Raw genomic sequence first — 18267 nt, 5'->3', positions numbered from 1 at the left:
TTCACAATCAGAAGCCTTTTAATAGTATAAAATAATTATATACTAGAATGCTTTTCAAGGTCACAAAAAAACATGAATTCCAAGTCCACTTTATAAACTTTGAGAAAATATAGTACCACTGGCTTTTGTCTTACCACCTATCAAACTTGCACCTGGGTTTATAGAAGGTGAACTGGACCAGTTCTTAACAATTTACTTTCTCCAAGTGGAAGGGGTCCAAAGTCCACAGTTTTCCAGAATGAGTGGAGATGAGCATGGGAAGCCCACGTTCAGCTGGCTAGTGGAGAGGGGTCCTCAGGACCCGAGCAGTGATGGCCACTGGACGCCTCTTCAGGGTCAGGGCCCCCCTGGAACCTTGGAGCCTGGGCTGCTTCACTCAGGCTCCTGCTGCCTGTCCTGCATTCCAAACTGCCGGTGGACAGCAGGCCACTCTCTGAAGGAGAAAGAAGACACTGTATTGCAGACTAACAATAACAAGACACTAATGTACTTTCTCACTATAAGTCCGAAGAACACAAGAATTGGTGGGGAAAGACGGGCAACAGAACCTGCTAAGGAGTGAGGTGATTCTGAGCCCAGAGCCAGTCAACTCTGTCTGCCTGCTCTGTGCCAGGGTTCTGGCTTAAGCCAGGAGCTTTGTCTGAAATGCTGCTCTGCCACCACAAGCCTCAGAGCAGCAACCTCAGCATCTGTGGCCACACCCCACCAGCAGCTGCACTCCAACCATCCACCTCACTGCCCGGGGCTCCCACCCTCCAAGTCAACAGCCACACTGAACTGGGGGCTTCCAGGGCCTCTGGCATAGAAACAAGCCCTGACACTCACATCCAGGACAGCAGGGAGGAGAAACCTCATCCTGGAAGGCAGCCTGGCTTCCTCCCCATTCCAAGCAAAGCCACACAGAGAGGGAGGAGTGGAGCCTCTCACCTGGCTTGCTGGTACTGCACACCTCCTCCCAGGTGTATTTAGCAAGGTTCACAGGCTGCGTCACCCAGGGGTCTGTCACCAGCTTCTCCAAGGTGGTGCGCTGCTCAGGGGCAGGCTGCAACAGCCCAGAAATGAGGCTCATGAGTTCTGGGGACATAAAGAACACAGGCCAGGGGCCTCGTTGGGATCAAGGGCAGCATGCCTCAGACCACAGAATCCCAAGCGCCCTGCCCCTCAGAGCCTCTGACAGAGAAGGGGACAGCCAGGAGCCTGGGCTCTAAGGCCTGGTCTGATGGCCCTGCAGATAGCTTGTTCCATTTGAAATGAAAGCCCAGAGTCGAAAATCCATCATGCTAAGACCTAGAAGGCCTGAGCTTCCTCCTTAGTCCATTCCCAGAAGCCCTGAACACCCAGGGTGGGCGTGGCAGGTGGAAGGAGCAGCTGGCTAGAGTGAGCCCAGATCAGCCTGTGGGAAGCACAGGGAGCTCTGAGGACCAGCAGCCTTGGGTCTGGATTTGGGTCCCACTTGCCCCAACAGTGTGGGGTCAACCCAGCCAGAGCCACGCAGGCATCCCTATCCGAGACCCCATCCTCCAACCTAGCGAGAGAGCACCCAGAACTGCCTCTGTAGGTGGAACCTCGAGCCACAGGGCCGTAGCACCTCAACAATCCAAAGCTTCAGCGAAGATGCACTTCCAGGCTGAGTCTCACCGCCACCCACGCCAGGTGTGTATACTGAAGCCCAGACCCTGATGTGATGGTATGGGGTCACTGGGAGGTTGTTTGGAGTCGATAAGCTCCTGAGGGAGGCGCCCCGATGGGATCGGTGTCCTTAAAGAGGAAACGATGAGGCGCCCTCTCTCCCTACCATGTGAGGACCTGTGAGCCAGCACCCTGACCTCTGAGTTCCAGCTCCCAGAACTCTAAGAATAACTGTCTGCTGTCTCAAGCCCCTGCCTGTGGACTCCATGACAACAGCCTCAGCTACAGAGGCTTCCAACCTAAGTTAAGAACACAGACTGCCTGACAATGCTCCTCGCCTCCCAGCTATTAAGGTGACTGTGATAGAACTGCATGCTGTCAGATGGGAAGGGCCCAGTGCTCCTGCCAGTTCTCCTCCGGGCTTGGGAAGGCTTTCTGGCCATGGACCCCACATCGGCCTCACCACACCAATCCTCAGCCCAGATGTAAACCACTCCTCAGCCCCAAGGAGGGCTGCGCTTCCCGCGGTCACAATACTGGGGGCGGGGGCGGGGGGTCACAATGTGACTGACATCCCAGGCTTCCACGTGAGCTGCTGGGGGTCTAGTCCCTGCCACACTTCGACATCCCCTCCACATGCCAGGGGTTCGGCTCTACGTGCCTGATCTTACCATTGCTGCCCCTGACAAGGACCCTAACTGCAAAGTCTATTGCTCACAAGGGGGCCTGGAAGATCCTAGGGATACCAATAAAAATTCAATTGTCAAAATGTTTTCAAGTCATATTCAAATTTTTCTTGCATTCAGATCAAAGAATTAGGAAAAAGAGAGAGGTGAACGATGTCACTGGTATGGACAGAGAGGGAGGAGAGGGAACTAAGTGTGATAGTACCTGCCCTCAACCCCTGTCTGCTCCTCATCCTCGGGAGGCTGAGGCAGGAGAATCACCATGAGTTCGAAGCCAGCCTGGGCTACATGGTGAGTTCAAGGCCAGCTTGGATTACATAGCAAGACCCTATCTCAAAAAAACAAAAAGAGAAAGAGCAAGAGGAGAGGGAGGATAGCAAGAGCTGTTCAGCTCTCAGGACGGTGGAATCCATGTGCCACCTGTGCCCGTGCTCACCTTGGGACACCAGGTACGGGGGGTGGATGGTGGCCTCCATGGTCTCTTCCACCTCACAAAAGGGGTTCTCCTCAAAGATCAGGGTGTACAGTGTGACACCGAGAGACCACATCTCCAGCTCCGGCCCTCTGTAGCTGTTGGGGGAGGAAAGGACATTTCAGGCCTCGGCGCCCCACACATTCTTGCTCAGCCCCACAGGGACTCGGACCTCCCTAGCCAGCCACAGGCTCCCAGGGGACTACAGGGATGCAGGGGCCACAGGCAGCGTCAGAACAGGGTGGTACAGTCAGAGTAGGTGAAACTCCGCAGGACAGAGTGTGGCCCCAGCCAAGGGACGGGCAGGTGGGAGGCAGCGCCGAAGGAGCAGGCCTGGGAGGAGATGCGACTGTGCCGGTTACTACTTCCCGCCATCGTAACCCTCAGCCAAGCCCAGCGCGTAGGTGGAAGAGCTCTCATCCTACACTCCAGCAAGACGGTGTCACCCTCCCTCTACAGAGGAGAGCAGCGAGGCTCAGGGAGTGGGAGAGCTGCTGGGCAGGGCCTGGAGCTGGGCAGCGCATCCAGGGCTGCCAGGACGCTGCATCTCAGGCTCTGGTGATGGGGGAGCCTGACTGAGACTCCTATGGGAACTGGTGGCTGCTCCCAGAGCCCTGGTTAGACACAGGTACCCACAGCAGCCACGGCGCAGAGAAGTGGGCTGTGGGAAGCTAGGGCCATCACAGGCAGAAAGCAGGCAGGCCCGGGAGCTGCACAGGGAGAGGCAGGCAGGGGAGCTGGGGTAGAACAGCACTGCAGGCTGCGGTAGGCACAGAGGGACGAGGAGAGCAAGAAACTGACTTGGATTTGGAGCAAGAAAATCAAGTCAGATAGCCTGTGTCTGCGTCATTTCTGCTTTACAGAGAAAGATTTCCAGATGTTCGAGAGAAAGATCCACTAGAGCAAACAGCAGTGGGGCAGCTCTTTCTACAAAGGGATAGGAAATAAATGTGCAGGGCTGCGGGCCACGTGGTCTGTGCCAACTCCTCAGCTCTGCCGTGGGACACAAAAGCAGCCCCAGACTGGAAGAAAGCAAATGAGCTCATCGCTTCCACTGACAGAAACAACACAGCCATGTTCACAGCCGTGTTTCCTCACAGCCGACCCTCACAGCCGACAGGAGGTGCAGCCCAGGCCTCCACCAACCGCGGAAACAACAAAGTGCAACCTGGACATACAAGGGCCTGGGAGCTTGGGAAGTGGGGGATTCTGCCCCACAGTGCAACACGGGTGAACACCAAGGTCATCACACTCAGTGAAAGAAGCCAGTCCAAAGACAATACTATGTGATTCCACATGGTGGCGCACGCCTATAATCCCGGCACTCAGGAGGCTGAGGCAGGAGGATTGTTACAAGTTTGAGACCAGCCTGCGCTACAAAGTGAGCTCCAGGCCAGCCTGCACTGCATAGCAAAACCTTGTCTCAAAAAGACCAAAAAAAAAAAAGAGGGGGCTGCTGGGGATATAGCTCAGAAATAAGGCCCTGGGTTCAATCCAAGTACCCAAAAAAAAGAAAGGAGGAAATGTTCCTCAGGATGGAATCTGGAACCTGAATCAGAACTCAGAAAGCCTTTTGCCCAGCTGGGTGAGGTGGCATACAGCTATAATCCCAGCTACTCCCAAGACTGAGGTAGGAGGACCTCAATTTAAGAGCCCAGCCTGGGCAACACAGTAAGACCCCTTTCTCAGAAAAACAAAACAACGAAAGTTCCTGCAAGAAAGCCCTGTGCCCACTCAGATGGGGAGAAGATGGGGGAGGGATAAGGAGCTCACAAGACAAGCCCCTGGCCAAGGCCAGAGAGCACTGCTGAGGAGAGGGACAGGACCGCAGGGCAGGGCAAGCCTCAGGGGACAGGCAGGGTAGGGGGACAGGGAGGAGGCCATGAGCAGCACTGAGCTGCTCATGACCAGGCCCACAGCAGCAGGACTGGCCCAGGGCAGCAGCACAGCCATGAAGCACACATCATGGGCCAGCAGGCAGTGGACGAAGCTCCCCTTCAATACCAAGGACGGAGCAGCCACTGCAGAACACGGCAGAGCCAGCCACGCTCATTGGGTTCCAGGGAATCCTGCCAGATCTGAAGAACCCCGAGGCCCTCCTTTGCCCATGGCCCAGTGTCTCTCCCTGTGGGGACCCTGAGCACATGAGGACCCGGACCTGGAGGCACTGTTTACTCTGCAGCTGGCAATGTCCAGGAACCACACAGGGGCCAGGCTGGCCCAGGCTGGGCAGCCACACACCGCCTGTGAGGAAAGTCCGGAGCAAACCCAGGGCCAGGGTTTCAGGAACCAGTATTTCCTGGCTCCAAGATGAAGCACCCTCATCTGGGCCTTGATCCCGTCCCCACCCTCCCAGTCACTGAGCGGTTTCTCGTGAGAGCTAAGAGCCAGCACAGGGACAGCAGCAGCTTCGAGCGGAGCCTGCACTCATCAGAACCCACAAACCAGCTTGGGACATCTCTTCTTCTCTTATGGAGAGCCCTCATCTTCACCAATCACATTTCCCTAACTTTCTAGTATGGTAAACTCCAAACATAAACAAATGTTGAGGAAATAATAGAATGAACTCATGCCTGCTGCCTGGCTTCCTGTGACCAATCTTACTTTGCCTGTTTCTTCACTTTTCTCCAAAACGTTACCCTTCTCACTCAACATCTTCATGACAAAGGCACAGACCGAAGCCATCCTGCCCCAGAATCAAACCAACTGGGCCAGCAGGACAGGCAGCGGACACGTGATACATACGGGTTCCCCATGAGAACTTCGGGGGCGCAGTACTCGATGGTCCCACAGAAAGTGTAGAACAATTTGCCCTTTTCCAAGTAGGCAGCTGAGCCAAAGTCGATCAGCTTGATGGTAAAGTCCTCGGCAATCACGATGTTCTCGTCCTTGATGTCCCGATGAATGATGCCTTTCGAGCGCAGGTACCCCACTGCTGATACCAGCTGGAACCAGAGCCAAAGTGGGCTTTTTAAAGAGCAAGAAGTAAAACATGCATCTAAAATAAACAACATCCCCTCCTCTTCCTCCAAAAAAGTGGGGATTAATTTTTTGTCCTATACATGCCAAAAGTACTGTCAAAATGCCACCAACTCTTCTGTTTGGCCTGTTATTCTGATTGCTACTGTGCATTAAATTTTTTAATTAAAAAATAAAATAAACAATGACAAAGAAAAAAAACAGACATTTTCCAGTGCCCAAGTCTGGATGCTGGAGATCTGATTCAAGACCAACGGGCAGCCCCACCAGCATCTCAGTGAAGAACAAGACAGGACACAAAGCAGACGCTAAGAAATCCATGGTAGTTAGTGTGGGCTGGGGGCAGAACAGAGGTGGCACCAGAAGGTGCCACGCAGACAGACACAAGGAGGCCAGCACAGAGTTCAGGCCACAGCTGGGGGCAGCATGGGTGTGACGCTCCTGCTACTGGGCTCAGCACCTCTGAGAAGGGCAGCATGCAGTGTCTGCCATTCTGCTGCAACGAGCGGATCTCCCACCAAGGAGAAAGCTCTGGAACAGGCTCCTCTCCACAGCCACGGGGCATGCCCACTTGCCCACACACTGTGTCTGCCTGCCCACTCTGAACCCCCGGGACAGGGTCCACCAAGTCGGCCTTGTCCCCAAGCAAGGAAGACTCAGCTGTCTGACTGCATCACAGCTGGGACACCATCCAGACTGCTCAACTTAATGATCTCAGGGATGAGGGCAATCAGTTTGATCTTTGAAGCAACTTTACATTTACAAATGAATCAGAAGCAATGATTAATGGCAGGTGAACTAAGCCCAACCAGTTAACTTACATTTAATTTAAAAAACGAATATTTACATACACATACACAAAAAACTACATCTACCTGCATGTTTCCATTTGCACACAGATCTATATATGCACATGTGTACATGCCTCCATATACACGTGCATATACTTGTACATTCAGACATGTAAATATACCTAAACATGCACATGACGCACAGGCACACATACGTAGACACATTCAGAGCAGAACCAGTCAGGAGACAGAAATTCCACTTCAGTCACAACATGGGAAGTCTCAGTGAGATGTGCTGACTGGTGCCCTGCCCTGGACCCACAGAGCTGCCCAGCAGAGCCGTTCACGAGCCCTAGCCCTCACCGAGCAAGCCTTGACAGGCCAGGAGCTGAGAGGTGATATGCTGACCCCCAGTACTGTTTATATGTATGCATATAGAATTATAGGTCTGTGTTTACAGGTAACAACACAGGTACATATATATATATATATATATCCACAAGGTCCACAGAAACTTTTTGCCCAAATTTTAACATATAAAACACCATAAACTAGGTATGGTGGCGTATGCCTACTGTAACCCTGGCACTCTGGAAGGCTGAGACAGGAGGACTGAAAATTTAAACCCAGCCTGAGCAACTTAACAACAGCAAGACCCTGTCTCAAAATAAAAATAAGATGGGCTATTGAAGCACACCATGCGAAGGCCTTCAATTCTCAGCACTGCGAAAAACAAAACCATGCACCATGTCATCAGCCCAGAATTAATAACTGGGAGGGGGCAGCTTTCCCAGGAGGCTCCTGAGACCACTGCATAGACTTTCTGCACATAAGGTTTCAGACACAAACCTGCCACACACTGAAGCAGACAAACACATAACCTTCCAACACAGGAAGGGGGAGGCGAGTGACACTCTTCTGGCATAACCATGAAGCCTGAAACTCACGAAGGAGGTGCCTGAGAAACTCAATTTCAGAAATCAGGTGACTTCTGGAAGTTTATACCTTTGAGGGAAGAAAAGTTCACATTTGGAACCTGTGAAGGGCAAATGGAATTGTCACACAGCCCCTCTCTGGTCATTTTTCCTCCCTTGCCAGGGATCTGGGAACAAACTACGGTGGAACCACCCCTCTCCTTGTGACTCAGTGACAGCTACTGTGCCTTCCCACCCTGCCTCTTCTAGGGTGCTTTTCTGTCCTCCTGAGCGCTCTCTCATTCCAATAAAGTATCAGTGGACAAAGATCAATACACAGTTAGACACAAAACAGATCGCATCGGGCTGGGGATTTAGCTCAGCGGCAAAAGCGCCTGCCTGGCAAGTGCAAGGTCGTGAGTTCGGTTCCCGGTACCGGAGAAAAACCAAAAAAAATAAAAAAATAAAGTGGCAATACAAATTTAAAAAAAAAAAAAAAAGATCGCATCAAATACTGCGAAATGAGACTGCCCCAGTCTCGTCTTGCTGATTAACTGACAGCACTTTTCCTGCGCTGTATGCCTATCTTGGGGGCACTCTCTGGTTTAACCCTAACCCTTACTGTGCAGTACAATAGTTATCCAACTACACAGACCAGAAGATTGAGGACAGCAGTGATTTCCCCAAGGCCTCACGCCTATGAAGACAAGAATTCAGATCAAAATCACAGAGCTCACAGCTCAGGGACCCCTGTGTGGGTTAGTACTTGTAACTGATGTAGCCATTGTACTTATATAGATAAATCTTAATCACTAAACACACTTCCTCGCTCACTGCAGGGTGGTATTTGGCTTCTTTCTTCCCAACCTCACTTTCTGTACTTCAACCATCAAATTCTCTTCTCAAAATATGTGTCTTACCCATCAGATCCTAAAGCTGAAGGCTAGGTCCACTCACAGAGACGCGGGCCTGCACCACTGATCTGTGCAGCCACTGGCCGAGCACCCCAAAGCCACATCTACCCAGCACAGCACCAGCCCGCCTCACCTGCCGGAAGATGTAGCTGGCCAGGGGCTCGTCCAGGCTGGGGTGCTGGTCGATGAAAGCAAAGAGGTCCAGGCCAGAGCCGTGCTTCTCCATCACCAGCTGGAAGAATCCTGGGTTTTCAAATACATCCACTACCTAGAAAAGACAGTGCCGTGTCCAGCTCACTTGAAATATCTTTTTTTTTTTTTGTCTTTTTTTTTGAGACAGGGTCTTGTTCTGCAGTTCAGGCTGGCCTTGAGCCCACTTTGTAGCCCATGCTGGTCTCGAACTTGCAACAATCCTCCTGCCTCAGCCTCCCAAGTGCTGGGATGACAGGTGTGCACCACACCTGGCTAGTTGAAATATCTTCAATCAGCAAATTTTACAGGGACACAGCTGCACAGGAAATCACCATAGATACCTTGATGATGTTGGAATGCTCCACGCTGGACAGAATTGCAATCTCTAAAGTGACTTTTCCAAGTTTGGAGTCCTCAATCCAACAATCCTCCAAAACCTTCTCCTTCTTAATAAACTTCACCACCACCTATGAGGAAAAGGAGGGTAGAAATAAGTAGAACTGTTCCTGACATGACATTAGTTCCTCCAAATCACAGGGTGCCAAGACCACACATCCCAACAGCACAGGGGCGGGGGAGTGTGTGGACAGTAAGCACTGAGGCTACCGGGCAGAGGAACACATAGACACTCAATGCACCCAGAAGGGCACCCAGCACACAGCAAGCACAGGCCTACATACATGTCGGGCACCACATACAGGCCACCCCAGGGCTGGGAAGGGCGTCTGTTGGTTAGTTTGCTGCTTTGTTTGTTCAGTGGCAACTTTTTTTCCAGTTGAGCAGAGACCTAAGCTCAGCTTTAAAAGCGAGCCTGTGGTGCCCACGAGTAACAGCGGGCCACATGGGCAGCAGGAGAATGGTACACAGCCTACACTCAGAGAACAGGGACAGAAGAGGCAGACAAAGCCTCAGTGTGGATCCCCTAGGGCTGCGGTGCCTGCAGGAGCGAGGTCTGAGTCTGAGATACGACAGGACCATTGCCTGGGTGTCAGTGGGTATCCGGTCAGAAGTGCCCACCTTGAAACCAGAAACCGCCTACATGCCAGCCTGAGACCTCAGTGCTCCCTTCCCAGCGACAATCCCAGATTCCAAGAGCCAGGGACCCAAAGTTGGGGCTACTCCCTGCGAGCCTCAGAGCACCTCCTTGTTTTGTTCCTTGTCCACAGCGATCCACACGAAGCCGAAGGCCCCACTGCCAAGGGGGCGCTGGGTGCTGTACTTGCATGAGTACTCGCCCTCACAGGCCGCCAGCCCCTCCAGCTCCACAGGCGTGGGGGCCTCCTCAGCCCAGGGCTTGGCTCTGAGCACCTGTGAATGCAAAGGAAGGTCTGTGGGCACATGCACGCAACGGAGGATGGGGGCATCATCACCCCATCCCCAGCACAGCAGCACCCTCACCCACACTGCCTTCCTCCCGTGCCACGGGGAGCTGACTGGGAAACTGTCCTGGGGCCCCACTGTGCACACAGTGATTATGCAGATTCAGAGCCTGCATCTGCTTTACCCTCATGCAGGACACTAGAAGGCAGCATCACAAAGCCACAGACAGACCCTCCTCCCATCCTGGCAGAGACAGCAATGCCACTGGGAAAAGCTGGCACACTGGGGGTACAGAGACACAGCCTGAGCTACCTGACACCGACCTCCCCGAGACCGGGTCCTGGGGGCTCAGGCATGGAGTGGGTGGAGCTGGGCAGGCTGGCAAGCAGCAGGCGGGTCCTGGTGGCCGAGTCACGGTGGCTGTGCAGGAGGTCCTTCACCAGCCAGCAGCAGAACAGGCTCGTAGGGCCCTGGAGCTCCACCCGCTTCACCTCAAAGCATATGCCTGGGGGTGAGAGGTGGGATGGCACCATGCTGAGCTTGCCCCTGCCAGGTGACAGTGTTAAGACTCAAAAGCCTGCCACCCAGAGCAGCCTGAGGACCACCCAGAAGCCCTGGACAAGGGGGAGAAAAGCCCTGAGCACCAGCAGGAAAACCACCACCAGAGCCTGCTGTGCAGCCAGGAGCCAAGATCCAAGGACACCTGCAGGAAGCTGCTGGCCACCCCAGCTCAGAAAAGCCAGGACAGGGCGTTCTCCCACCTTCAGGGGCAAGAACTGACTGGAACCTGAATGGCTGTGTTAAGGCCACAAGCACAGATGCACAGTGCAGTTACTCACAGCCATATTAACCTTGTACACCATCATGAGGCACTAGTACTTCTGTGAAAATGTGCGCGTCTTCACGTAGCTGCCTAAGTGCATGGGATCTGCTTTTTGGCAGAGGGTTTATAGCTAATTTTATTTTCTTGTTCACATTTTCTAATACTTACACAAATAATATCACCTAAGTATTTATTTTTAATTTAGGAAAAGAACCATAGCATTCAATGATTCAAAATCAGTCATGTGGAAACAGCTGGCCAAAACACTATGGCCCTGTCAAGAAATGAGGAAAGTAAAGCAGACAGCATCAACCTGGTCCTCACGCTCTGCACAGAATGGGGTTTTGGGGAGACCCGAGTAGCACTGCACCCAAAGCATCTGATGAGCAATGAACAGCAATCCTGGCTTCTCAATGTGACCTGGGGGAACAGACCCTAGCATCATACCACCCATTTCTGAGCCTGGCAAGGTCTCCCTGGCTGTCATAAAGAGTGGTCTGAGAAGCAGGAATGACACACGATCCTTTAACAAAGCCATTCAGAGACAGAACCCTTGCAGACCCCAGGCCTAGGGCATCCCTGGACCTGCTGTGCTGAGCTCCTGGGGCCACATGCCCACCCCCAGGGCCGGGGACATACTCAGCCACAAGCCATCTCGGTGATAGCAGCTCCCTGAGTAGGTGCCCTCCTGGATCTCCCGACATGGGCTGGCAGCCCCAGGCGTCACAGGGGTAGAGGTGATCCAGGCACTCAGCCTCAGGTCCTCTGCAGGCGGACAAGTACCCTCCTGGCAGGTGTCCACAGCAGGAAGGACACAGCCGGGGCTTTCTGTGTTACTGGCTTCACAATGTTCAGAGGACAGGTACATCTCAGGTAGTTCTGTTGGATCATGCTCTGGGCAGCTCTCCTGGGACCCTCGGCCTTCCCCAAGATCAAAATAGGTGCCAGTCAGTAGTAACCGCTCTCTGTCACCCAGAGCACCTGGCCCCTGCCTGTGGAGCATGTCCACATCGAAATCAGAGCTCACCGCTGAAGGAGAGGGCGTTGCCCCAAGCTCAGATGTCGCACAGGAACAACTGGAGGAAGTTCCATCTGTGTCGTCACTGAGAAGGAGCTCCCTAAGGTTCCAGGAGCAGGAGTTCATGGTGGCCTCCCGGGCTTCCACTGCCTCCAGGACACCAGGGAGGTCGGTGGCCAATGCGTAGCAAGCAGAGGAGCTGCCCAGGTGGCTGCCACGCAGGTCTCTGCCCCCCAGGCTGCTGGAGAGGGAGGCACTGCAGGGTCGGTGCTCTGCAGGGACAGGCTCCAGGCGGGAGATGCCCAGAGCTCTCCCAAAGCTCAACCGGGACAGCTGCTCCTTAACCAAGCACACCTGTAGCTCTTCACGATTGGCTCTCCCTCCCGGCCACGGCTCATCCAGGGTGGGTGTTCCAAATGAGACACAGGCCACCCCTGGGGGGCTGGGCGCCAAGTCTGGGCTTGGCGGCCGTAGGAGACACTCGCTCCTATAATGGGGGCAGTACGTCAGGAGGCCCCCTCCTGCTGGCTGCCCTGCAGTGTGGGGTTCAGGCCTGGTGGCACCGGCCTGAGGGCTGGCACTGCTGGCAGCCATCAGTGCCCGCTGAGCTTCTTCATGGCCCCACATTACAATGTCACTGCTCCTGTCCTCGGGTGGGACTGGAGAACTGGGGTCTTCACAGGAAACAAATGGTATTTTGTCCTCTGGTTCAGATCTGCTTTCTCCCAAAAGCTCCTGCAAGCAGATCTGTGCTACTGCAGGCTCTGCCCTCCCCAAAGCAGCGAACTGCTGGTACCTGAGCAGTGACCCCGCACCAAGGGCTGGAGGGCTTCCTTCTCGGCTGTCCTGAGGGTCCTTGGGCAGCACCCTCTCTCCAGGGGAGGGTGAGCTTTCCTCTGAGGCATCCTGCTGGTTCTCAGATGGTGACTGCTTTTCATGGGCTGGCACATGCCCCTCTGGGACACTCCGCTGGTCTGTGGGTAACAACTGTTTGTCCTGGGCCAGTGGGTGCCCCTCCGGGATACTGTCTGCCCTGGGAAAAGAGATTCAGATGCTAATGTCACTAGTGGCCACAGAAGAGCCTAAAGGAGAAACCACATCTTGGGCCAAGGATATAGCTCAGCGGCACAGGGCCTGCCTGCCAAGCCTAAGGTCCTGAGCTCCATTACCAGTACCAAAAAACAAAAGAAAACAAAAAAGAAACCAAGGCCAGGCATGGTGGCTCATGTCTGTAATCCCAGCACTCAGGAGGCTGAGGTAGGAGGATCGTTGGGAGTTCGAGGGCAGCCTGGGCTACAAAGTGAGTTCAAGGTCAGCCTGAACTACATAGGGAGACCCTGTGTAGTGGATTGATAACTGGTGGTCAACTTATAACCCTCAGCTGAACTGAGTGAGTGGTGCTGGGTGTGGGAGGCCCACCTGAGGACTGTTGCCAGCAGCATAAGAGGCAAGAAGCGGAGAAGAAGAAGCGGGGCTGTTGGGAGCTGGGAGAAGCTGTTGGGAGCTGAGAGAGACCATGAGGAGCTGGCTTCCTGATGAACTTGGCTGCTTTCATCCTCCGAGGAGCTTGGGACCTCGCTGGCACTGAGAATGGCTTCAGTTCACTTTGGGGAGCTCTGGTCCTCACTTTGAGCATAGCTTCCTGGTTCCAGAGGGGAAGATGGTGCATTGCCAGCCTCCTGGAAAAGCTTGCTGCATTGGCTTCCCTGATGGGAACTCGGCCATCCTGGTCATCGGAGGAGCTCGGGACCTCACTGTTGCCAGCGATGGCTGTGGTACCTTTTGGGGGAGCCCTGGTTCTTCTGAGCATCACTTCCTGGCTCCAGTGCAGATCCCTCAGCCTGCTAGTGCAGATCCTTCTTCCTGCTGGCATAGACTTTGTAGATTCTACCACTGACCTTTGGGCCTTTCCAGCGGATCCGTGAAACAGGCCTGCATGGGACGTTGTCATGGGTTCTGGGCCTCCAGTTGGATTCATGGAAGGCATTATTATGAGCTCTGGGTATTTACCTCAACTCATGTAGGACATTGTTGTGGGATCCAGGCCCTCAGCTGGATTCCTTGGTCTTAGTGTGTGGACAGATTTCCTGCACTCTTTTGTATACTGTTCTTTGGGTGACTTATAAATAATCATATAAAGTATGTGTCCTGTATTATGTTGTTCCCCTTGCAAAATAAGCCGCCCCAAACCAACACACCCTGTTTCAAAAAGACAAAAAAAGAAAGAAAGAAAACAAGACCAGTCTGGGCTACAAAGTGTCAAGGCCAACCTGAACTGCACAGGAAACCCTGTGTCAAAGAGACAAAAAGAAAGAAAAGAAACCACTCTTGACTAGCCCTCTCTTAGAGACAAGTACAAACTGTATCACATCACAAATGTGAAACAAAAAAGACTAAATTTTATAACCCAGTTAAAAAACAAAACCCCTCTCCAACGTTTTCCATAAAATCCACATTTGCTGAAGATTTCTCAGCAAATGCTCCTGGAAACCCACACTGCAGTGAGAAACACATGCTTGGCTTTGCAGCACCCACCCCAGTGGTCCCAGACCTCCCGCTGGCCACACCTTTAAGTGAACCACCCAGCAGCTGCCTTGGTCCTGAAGAGACCTGATCCTGGGGATGCACTGGGGGCTGGCACAGGTGAGCCCTGGCAGCTCTCCCCATCTCCTTCCTTGCCTGCTGATGCGCTCACAGCAAGGAGAGCCAGGTCTGAGCTTCTACACTGTCCAGTTGTACCCCACAGGCAGACAGGAAGAAGTGAGGGAGTCAAGGTAAATGAAGGAAGCACCTGCCATAGACCAGAGCAGTGGTGCCACCCACGAGGTCCCGGGTCTTGGGAAGACCATCAGACGGGAGCAAGCACACAGGTTCCACTCAAGAGACAACAAACACGGAGACCCCAGCCTTGCTACGGGAACAGAAGTAGCATATGTGCACATACATACATGCATCACACATGTTTACATGCAAACACACAGGAAGACAGGTCTGGCAGGCACCAACTGCACAGCCATGCCCTCTGGAAAGAGCAGGACTGGACCTGGAGGTTGGGAGCAGGTCAAGGGGATCTTACTTTACCACTGTTCTGTGCTTAAAAACAGATTTGTGTGATTTAAAAACAATTTCACAACAATAAGCTGAAAATCCTAACAATGTAGATAAATCTCACAGCTGTAACAAGAGGCAGACAGAAAGAACAGCAGAGAGGAAGCTTGAGGACAGGACTGTGACCCCAGCTCTGTGCCCAGGGGCCTGGGTGTAAAACTCGAGGGCACCAGGGAGCCTGTGGGGCTGGCACAGGAAGATGTGGGTGACATGTGCATGAAAACAGTGTTTTAAAAAGAAGGAAACTTGGATGAAACACACAATAGTAAGCACAGCAGGACTACGATAACAGAATGAATGAGTTTCTGATTCCCGTTTTTCCAAGTTACCTAATGTAAGCATCTTGTACTCTACATAGCATACTGTACTCTACTTAAAATATAGAAAGAGAACAGCATCAAATGATTCTCAAAATTCTACAGAGCCAGTATCAGTCCTCTGAAATCTGCCTCAACATTGCTGCACTCTCAGCAGCCCACTTCCTGACCCATAAGCCCGACAGTGATGTCACGGCACCTCTCACGGAGGCTGGGAAGACCGAGCAGGGTACCCAGGGCCTGTCGTCAAGTGTGGACAGAGTAGTGCCCAGGGTGCACCAGCTGCTACTATCCCCACTAAGCAGGGCTGAACATGCCCTCCCGCATCTGCTGCTGCCACAACCTTCGGCACCCCTGCCACTCTCCACCAGGACTCACCGGGAAGAGGACCTTGCAGGGCGGGCAGCTGGGAGCCAGCACCCAGCTTCTAGCTGTGTCTGCATCCTACCAGAGACTTCTTGGCTTCCCACCAGCTTCCGGGTTTCGTCTTGTGGCAGCACATGATCACCAGCAAGCACTGGATCAACCTTCGGATCTAAGAGCAGCCCAGGAAAGAGCGTTTTGCACTCACAGTCGGGCCAAAAGGAGCACCGTTAGGGCCAGTGCTGAACCTCACTTATAGACACCTGCACTCCAGCATGCAGGACTGTTCGGGACAGCACCCCTACAACACTGCTCTTTTACTTGTTTGTTGTTTGAGTCAGGGTCTCACTATGCAATCCAGGCTGGCCTTGAACTCAGGGTGATCCTCCTGACTCAGCCTCCCGAGTGCTGGGATTACAGGTATCTGTTGCCAGTCTCCCTTATCTCAGTGCCTCTGCCCCGCTGCCCCTGTAGGACAGCAAGCACCCTGCCCTGTGCCTGTCATGCTCCCAGCTCCATAGGCCCCACCAGTACCCCCCCCCCCAGTGGGCCAGGACTTGGGGCAGAACTTTGCCCAGCATGGCAGGGCCCCTCTTCACCGTTCACAGCACCAGCAAGGTGCACAGATGCTGACTCTGTGGGGTGTCGATGGGCTCCTCCTGGGGGTCCCTCAGGACAGGAGGCTGGGCGCTCATGCTGCCTCCACAAACCACCCACTTGTGGCTGTTCATGGAACCGAGACCCAGGAAGCCTCGCTCAAATGACTTACAGTGAGTGCTCAATGAGAACTACAGGGGATAAGCAGCAAGGTCAGCACATATGCCAGGAACAGTTCCTGCAGGAACAAATCTGTTGTGCTACATCAATTTAGTCTTATGCGCCATAGAAGTAAGTAAACTCCCCTAGAATGGCAGGACAGTCAGCCAACTATGTCTCACACATGGGCACAGGTGACACAGTCTTAGGATGTCAGAGACGTCAGGCTGGGCAAGCTGGGGAGCAGGAGGTCGTGTCTCACCCTGGGAGGGGTCCAAGGTCATTTCTCCGCATCCGCTGCCACTGCCGACGTCCAGGCAGCTAGTAAGGTCAGGCTGCTGCAAAGAGCTATTGTATGTGAGGTCCATGTAATGGTAGAAGCCAGGGATCAGGAAAGTGATGTTCTAGGAAGCAGAGTAGGGATGCTTCAGAACCTGAAAGGAACACCCACTCCAACCTCAACCGTCTACTGGGGAGAGGCACAAGCTGTGCCAGCCACCTCTAGGCACTGTACCCCTGGGGGTCAGGCTCCCTTTGACCATCCTGAGGCCCTGGGCCATCAGCCAGACCAGGAACCGCTGGGCACAGGGCTCCTCTCCATCCCCTAGAAGACTGAGGAGATAACCCAAGTGACCACTGATGTGGAGCCTAGGGAAACCTGGGTAGCTGTGGGCAGAGACCCCCCTCACCCCACCCAGGTCCAGGTCCCTCCAGATAATGTACATATGTTGGGCAGCTGTTAGGGACAGGCTCTGTGACACCCACAGATTAGCTGCTTGGAGTAGACAGAGACGTGGCAGCAACAAGCCCCACCTTGCCCAGGAGCTCAGTTTTTCCGTAGCCAAACAGCATCAGCGCAAAGCTGTGGTTGATGCCATAGATGGTGCCATCAGGCAGGAGCGTGATGAGGCCGCTGATGGTGCAGAACACCCACACGGATGCCCAGTAGCCCTGTGCAGGAGCCGCCTCTCCCTCGGCCACTGCCTCCTCGCCGCACTTGGGCTTCAGCTTCAGGCTCAGAGGAAAGGTGGTGCCATCCTTGGCTCTCCCAACAGACCTCTGAATCTCTAGGTTCTAAAACAGACACGCACAGCTCATCTTGTGGACAGAACTGAGCTGCACCACTTTGGACCCCAGCTCCACCAGCACAGCCACAGACAGGGCCAGAGCGGACACATGTGCAGGACAGTAAGAGGACAGGGCTCTGGTCAGGCGCCACGGGCTCTGTGCCAGGCACACGTCCACCTGCTGTGTGCTGGCCTCCAGGGGCTGTGCCTGCTCTTCCTCTGTGCAGGGAGGAACGCAGCATGCTTGTGCCACCCATGGATAAAGGCCTTGGTCTTAGACCGTGTCCCCAGGACCTGCTTGTGTGGGTGGCTCTGGCCCTTTACCCATCTCCTGTCCCTCCACCCCGAAGCACCAGTTTCCTGGTGTCACTGGCTTCTGGGGACGTAACTGAGTCAGTATGTTCATGTAATCAAGTTCCTCCTGCCCTAGTCAGGCAGATCCAGGCCTTTGCATACCTCTTTTTGTTCATAGGTTCCCCCACTCCATCCACCCCGAATGTAGGGAAGCCTCCTCCACAGCACTGCACCCTGACAGAAATCAGGACCCGCTGTCCCCACAGATGCAGGCTGCAGCCAGGTCCCATCAGCCTTCCCTGGCCCCAGGCCCAAGGGAGCCCCTCTGCTGGTTCCACTTGCTGGGGTTCACAAGCATCTTCTGCCGAGAATCTTCAGGACATCTGCCACCTCGTGGGTCAGAAGACAGCCCGTGGGCAGTGGATCCCCGCCAGCTGGACAGCCCAAGTGGCAGCTGCCTCAGGACAGAGTAGAGGGTGCAGAGCACCAGGTGGCTGAGCTTTCCTGGAGGCGTGACACAGTGAACACAGCTCAGGGGCTGAGTCTGCAGGACTGTGGCCTGGGTCATCCTAGAAGGACCATCACCCTCACTGCAGCAGGGCACCCAGTCCACTCAGCCCCTTC

The 18267-nt window shown here is 53.9% G+C and overlaps 1 protein-coding gene across 2 annotated transcripts in view; it reads right to left on the bottom strand.

Moving 5' to 3' along the window:
* Nucleotides 1-18267, bottom strand: part of Pask (PAS domain containing serine/threonine kinase) — a 38691-nt gene continuing 20424 nt past the window's right edge. For both annotated transcript variants that reach the window (XM_013508060.1, XM_013508061.1), the window contains 12 exons: nucleotides 17096-17356; nucleotides 16545-16686; nucleotides 15542-15698; nucleotides 11360-12771; nucleotides 10221-10402; nucleotides 9718-9885; nucleotides 8919-9044; nucleotides 8519-8653; nucleotides 5533-5732; nucleotides 2752-2885; nucleotides 928-1074; nucleotides 1-433 (listed from right to left, as the gene is read on the bottom strand). In XM_013508060.1, the coding sequence (XP_013363514.1) occupies nucleotides 270-433; nucleotides 928-1074; nucleotides 2752-2885; nucleotides 5533-5732; nucleotides 8519-8653; nucleotides 8919-9044; nucleotides 9718-9885; nucleotides 10221-10402; nucleotides 11360-12771; nucleotides 15542-15698; nucleotides 16545-16686; nucleotides 17096-17356 (3228 nt within the window). In that variant the 3' untranslated portion in view covers nucleotides 1-269. The remainder of the gene's footprint in view (nucleotides 434-927; nucleotides 1075-2751; nucleotides 2886-5532; nucleotides 5733-8518; nucleotides 8654-8918; nucleotides 9045-9717; nucleotides 9886-10220; nucleotides 10403-11359; nucleotides 12772-15541; nucleotides 15699-16544; nucleotides 16687-17095; nucleotides 17357-18267) is intronic.

Source organism: Chinchilla lanigera, unplaced genomic scaffold (assembly GCF_000276665.1).
Source record: "Chinchilla lanigera isolate Chin_1 unplaced genomic scaffold, ChiLan1.0 scaffold00141, whole genome shotgun sequence".
NCBI lineage: Eukaryota > Metazoa > Chordata > Mammalia > Rodentia > Chinchillidae > Chinchilla > Chinchilla lanigera.
This window is presented reverse-complemented; position numbering and strand designations above follow the sequence as displayed.